The following is a 5,860-nucleotide window of genomic DNA, read 5'->3' as shown; positions in this document are numbered from 1 at the left end:
TGGCCTTTAAGGACCCTTCCAACCCAACCCATTCAATGGTTCTATGACCTTTAAGGACCCTTCCAACCCATTCTAGGGTTCTATAGTTCTCTGACCTTTAAGGTCCCCTCCAACCCAACCCATTCAATGGTTCTATGACCTTTAAGGTCCCCTCCAACCCAACCCATTCTATAGTTCTATGACCTTTAAGGACCCTTCCAACCCATCCTATGACTCTCCAGAGACATCCACAAAGGGCAGAACACCACTTACCGGTAAGATCCTCATGAAAAGGAGGCAGAGATTTCCGACGTTTCTTCCCCTTCAGGCTCGACCGACGCCAAGAGCGACGTTTGCTTTGAGATCTGCTGCTGTTCAGGCTTTTCTCAGAGCTCGGGGTCCCACGGGATGTTTTTCCTACAGCTGCTTCAGGTAGAACAATGTCCTGACTAACAGCAGCGATATCAGTTGGCTCTGGAAGCTTCTCAGGATCTTTCTTCTCTCCAGAGTCATGTTCTGTGAAAAACAGGCATAATTAATGCGTAAATATTAAGGAATCATAGAATATCTTGATTAAGAAGGGACCCATAAGGGTCATAGAATCATTGGGGGTGGGAGGGAACTCTGGAGACCATTGAATCCAACAACCTTCAGCCCCATTGCTGCCAAATGCAGTTCCCTACAACAGGCTGAGCCCTAAACCATTCACATGGGTCTAAATATCCCCAAGGAATAAAACAGCTCCAGCTCTGGGCAGCGTGTGCCACTGTTACAACACAGGAGTTCTCTCACTCACCCGTATGTGGAGCATCCCCATCTGCTGCAAGGAAGGATCCGGTGAGAGAAGCCTGTGGGAAGAACGTTTCTGCAGACATTATGGGGCTTGAAGTGAGACGGCCCCAATTGCTCCCTCAGGCTGAGGCCCCAGAGCCCCCTCAGATCCCCCCCCATGTCCTCACAACCCCCTCAAACTCCCCCAGCCTCCTCACACAGGCCCCAATGCCCCCTCAGAGAGACCCCAAGGCCCTCTCAGACCCTCCCAGCTTCCTCATACAGGCCCCAAGTCCCCATCAGACCATCCTACCACCCTCAAAGAAGCACCCCAGACCCTCTCAGCCCCCTCAATCCCCCCCAGCCCCCTTAAAGAGAACCCAAGGCCCCCTCGGACCCTCCCAGCTCCTCATACAGGCCATAAGACCCCCTCAACCCCCCCTCAGCCCACTCAGAGAGGCCGCAAGGCCCCTTCAGACCCCCTCACCCCCCTCTCACAGACCCCAAGGCCCCCTCAATCCCCCCCAGCCCCCTTAAAGAGAACCCAAGGCCCCCTCAGACCTTCCCAACCCCTCATACAGGCCCCAAGACCCCCCCAGCCCCCTTACAAAGGCCCTTAGGAGCCCTCAGCTCCCCCCAGCTCCTCACACAGGCCCCAATGCCCCTCAGTCCCCCCTAATCCCCTTAAAGAGACCCCAAGGCCCCTTCAGACTCTCCCAGCTCCTCATACAGGCCCCAAGTCCCCCTCAACCCCCCGCAGCCCCCTTAGAAAGGCCCTTAGGGGCCCTCAGACCCCCCCAGCTCCTCACACAGGCCCCAAGGCCCCTTCAGACCCCCAGAGAGTCCCCAATACCCTCTCAGATCTCCCCAGCTCCTCACTCTGCCTCACACAGACCCCCCCAGCCCCCTCAAACCCCCCCCAGAGACCCCTGACTCACCTAAACCGCGGCTTAGGCGTCTCTAGGACCCCTCTACTGCCCCCAAAACACCCCCAGGCCCCCTCAAACCCCCCCCAGAGACCCCTGACTCACCTAAACCGCGGCTTAGGCGTCTCTAGGACCCCTCTACTGCCCCCAAAACACCCCCAGGCCCCCTCAAACCCCCCCCATCCCACTCAGAGAGGCCCCAAGGCCCCTTTAGACCCCCTCAGCCCCCTCTCACAGACCCCAATGCCCCCTCAGACCCTCTCAGCCCCCGCAATCCCCCCCAATCCCCTTAAAGAGACACCAAGGCCCCCTCAGACCCTCCCAGCTTCCTCACACAGACCCCAGCACCCCCTCAAACCCCCCTCATCCCCTCTTACAAGCCCCAAGGTCCCCTTAGAAAGGCCCTTAGGGGCCCTCAGACCCCCCCAGCTCCTCACACAGGCCCCAAGGCCCCTTCAGACCCCCAGAGAATCCCCAATACCCCCTCAGATCTCCCCAGCCCACTCAGAGAGGCCCCATGGAGCCCTCAGACCCTCCCAGCTCCTCATACAGGCCCCAAGGCCCCCTCAACCCCCCACAGCCCCCTTACAAAGGCCCTTAGGAGCCCTCAGACCCCCCCAGCCCCCTTAAAGAGACCCCAAGGCGCCCTCAGACCCTCCCAGCTCCTCATACAGGCCCCAAGTCCCCCTCAACCCCCCCCCCAGCCCCCTTACAAAGGCCCTTATGGGCCCCCAGCCCCCCCAGCTCCTCACACAGGCCCCAATCCCCCCTCAGCCCCTCACCCCCCTCTCACAGACCCCAATGCCCCCTCAGTCCCCCCCAATCCCCTTAAAGGGGCCCCAAGGCCCCCTCAGACCCTCCCAGCTCCTCATACAGACCCTAAGGCCCCCTCAGACCCTCTCAGCCCCCTCAGTGAGGCCCTCCAGACCCACTCAACCCCTTTCAAGAGAACCTAAGGCCCCCTCAGACCCTCCCAGCTCCTCATACAGACCCCAAGGCCCCCTCAACCCCCCACAGCCCCCTTACAAAGGCCCTTAGTGGCCCTCAGCCTCCCCAGCTCCTCACACAGGCCCCAATCCCCCCTCAGCCCCTCACCCCCCTCTCACAGACCCCAATGCCCCCTCAGTCCCCCCCAGCCCCCTTAAAGAGACCCCAAGGCCCACCCCAGCTCCTCATACAGCCCCCAAGCCCCCCTCAACCCCCCCCATCCCCCTTAGAAAGGCCCTTATGGGCCCTCAGCTCCCCCAGCTCCTCACACAGGCCCCAACCCCCCTCACAGGCCCCTCAGTCCCCCTCACCCCCCTCACACAGGCCCATCGCCTCCCAACCTCTCACCTCCATCCCCTCCGCTCTTTTCCGCCCCTCCTCGGACCTGTAAGGAACCTTCGGTCGGGTTACAGTAGCCGGTATCGCCATCCATCCATTAATCCCCATCCCATACCGTCACTCACCGGTACCGAACCGAACCCTCCGGAAGCGCCGCCATGGCGGCTCCGAGCGCGCGCGCGGGCGGGAACGACCGTTGGGGGCCGCAGTGCACGCCGGGAAATGGCGGCGCCCTGTGAGGAGTGCGCATGCGCGAGGCATAGGGCCGAGCGGGTGGGCGCTATGCGTATAACTGCATAGATCTGTGCGCATGCGCACTTTCGCTAGCTACTGAGAGTTCTACACGCATGCGCACTTACGCTAGCTAGTGAGGCCGAAACGCATGCGCACTTTCGCTACCTACTGAGAGGCCTACACGCATGCGCACTTACGCTATCTAGTGAGGCCTATACGCATGCGCACTTTCGCCACCTACTGAGAGGCCTACACGCATGCGCAGTGGATTCCCCTCCCCCCCACCACCCCAAAATGGGGAGAACAAAAGTAATAATAATAATAATAATAAAAAAAAAAGGCTTTGGAAGTTTATTATCTTTGATAAAACCTCGCCCCGAAAGAGGAGGGTTTTATGTGTTTAACAGCGTTGGGGATGCACATAAAACAAGGGTTGGGGGGGTTTTTAGGCCCAAAAAGCTGCTTTTTGTCTATAAAATGATGGGGGGGGGGTTGAAGGGCGACATGAGCACACGAGGGGGGGCCTTGTTTGGGTCTATGGGGGTGAATGGGAAGTTGGTCGTAAAAAAGGCTTTTGTGGGAGTTCAAATGAGTCCTTGTGTCCTGTAGGAGAGACTGAGCTTCAGAGAGCGTCAACACGCGATTGAAAAGGATGAAATGATCAAAAAACCGACAAAACAACCCAAAAAAACACCGAAAAATTACCCCTAAAAACAACCCAAATTTGGTTAAAAAAGAATGAAAAGTAAAGAAAAAAACAAAAAAAAACCAAAAAAAAACCCCCACAACACAAATTTGGTTAAAACATAAAAAATAAAGCCCCAAAAATCAACCCAAGTTTGGTTAAAAAATGAAAAATAAACCCAAAAAACCCCCACAGAATTACCTGAAAACAACCCAAATTTGGTTAAAAAAAGAATGAAAAATAAAGCCCAAAAATCAACCCAAATTTGGTTAAAAAATGAAAAATAAACCCCCAAAAAAATCAACCCAAATGTGGTTAAAAAATGAAAAATAACCCCCAAAAAAACCCACAGAATTACCTGAAAAACAACCCAAATTTGGTTAAAATAAAATGAAAAATAAAGCAAAAAAAAACCCCACAACACGAATTTGGTTAAAACATAAAAAATAAAGCCCAAAAAATCAACCCAAGTTTGGTTAAAAAATGAAAAATAAAGCCCAAAAAATCAACACAAATTTGGTTAAAAAAATGAAAAATCAACCCCAAAAAAACCCCAAAGAATTACCCAAAAATCAACGCAAATTTGGTTAAAAAAGAATGAAAAATAAATCCCAAAAAATCAAAACAAATTTGGTTAAAAAATGAAAAATAAACCCCAAAAAAACACAACCCAAATTTGGTTAAAAAATGAAAAATAACCCCCAAAAAACCCCACAGAATTACCTGAAAAACAACCCAAATTTGGTTAAAAAAGGAATGAAAAATAAAGCCCAAAAAATCAACACAAATTTGGTTAAAAAAATGAAAAATAACCCCAAAAAAACCCCACAGAATTACCTGAAAAACAACCCAAATTTGGTTAAAATAACAAAAAAATCAACCCAAAAAAATCAACCCGAATTTGATTAAAAAATGAAAAATAAACCCCAAAAAAACACAACCCAAATTTGGTTAAAAAATGAAAAATAAACCCCAAAAAAACCACAACCCAACTTTGGTTAAAAAGTGAAAAACACACCCAAAAAATAACCCCAATTCGGTTAAAAAAAAAAAAAAAAAAAATCAACCCCAAAAAATCAACCCCAATTCGGTTAAAAAATGACAAATAAACAAAAAAACAGCCCAAATTTGGTTAAAAAATGAAAAATAAACCTAAAAAAGCACACAAATTTGGTTAAAAAACAATGAAAAATAAACCCCAAAAAATCAACTCAAATTTGGTTAAAAAATGAAAAATAAACTCCACAAAAAAACCACCACAAATTTGGTTAAAAAACAAAAAAACAACCCCAAAAAAACAACCCAAATTTCATTAAAAAGTGAAAACTAAACCCAAAAAACCCCACAAAATTGGTTAAAAAACAAAAAAAACCAAACACAAATTTGGTTAAAAAATGAAAAATAAACCCCAAAAAACAACCCAAATTTGGTTAAAAAACGAAAAATAAACCCCAAAAAACAACCCAAATTTGGTTAAAAAACGAAAAATAAACCCAAAAAACAACCCCGAATTTGGTGAGGAAGAATGAAGTTCTTTCACATCCCATAATAAGCAAAAAGAACTCAGCTGAGAGGTAGAGAGGTGTCCTTCATCATCATCATCATCATCATCACCATCATCATCGTCACAATCTTCTATTGGTTCCAGGGTTTGGCTGAGGTAATTAGCTGTGTGTCACGTTAATTAACGGGCGAAAAGAGCAACACTGACAAATGACACTAACGACCTCTTTCCTCTCTTCATTAAGGTCCTAACGACTTAATTGGACGCGTCGGAATTAACGCTTCCGGGGTCTCCTGCGGGTGAGGTGATGGATGAAGGGGTGGTCGGGTCCTGCCAGCTGCCATTCGCCTGGAGGAATGGGGTGACAGAACGTGGTTGACCTGTAAGGACCTTTCTACCCCCAAACTCTTCACAGTTGACCTGTAAGGACCTTTC

At 49.9% G+C, this 5,860-nt stretch overlaps 2 protein-coding genes across 2 annotated transcripts in view; both read right to left on the bottom strand.

Moving 5' to 3' along the window:
- Positions 1–3,117, bottom strand: part of DSN1 (DSN1 component of MIS12 kinetochore complex) — an 11,958-nt gene extending 8,841 nt beyond the window's left edge. Inside the window, 3 exon segments of the mRNA XM_015850456.2 lie at positions 253–495; positions 776–827; positions 3,012–3,117. Coding sequence (XP_015705942.2) covers positions 253–495; positions 776–827; positions 3,012–3,110 — 394 coding nt within the window. The 5' untranslated portion in view covers positions 3,111–3,117.
- Positions 3,118–5,496: 2,379 nt separating this feature from the next.
- Positions 5,497–5,860, bottom strand: part of PBX4 (PBX homeobox 4) — an 11,998-nt gene continuing 11,634 nt past the window's right edge. The window contains exon 9 of the mRNA XM_015850474.2: positions 5,497–5,773. Coding sequence (XP_015705960.1) covers positions 5,681–5,773 — 93 coding nt within the window. The 3' untranslated portion in view covers positions 5,497–5,680. The remainder of the gene's footprint in view (positions 5,774–5,860) is intronic.

Source organism: Coturnix japonica, unplaced genomic scaffold (assembly GCF_001577835.2).
Source record: "Coturnix japonica isolate 7356 unplaced genomic scaffold, Coturnix japonica 2.1 chrUnrandom461, whole genome shotgun sequence".
In the NCBI taxonomy this organism is placed as follows: Eukaryota; Metazoa; Chordata; class Aves; order Galliformes; family Phasianidae; genus Coturnix; species Coturnix japonica.
Note: the sequence above shows the minus strand (reverse complement) of the source record. Positions and strands in the feature narration are given on the sequence as shown.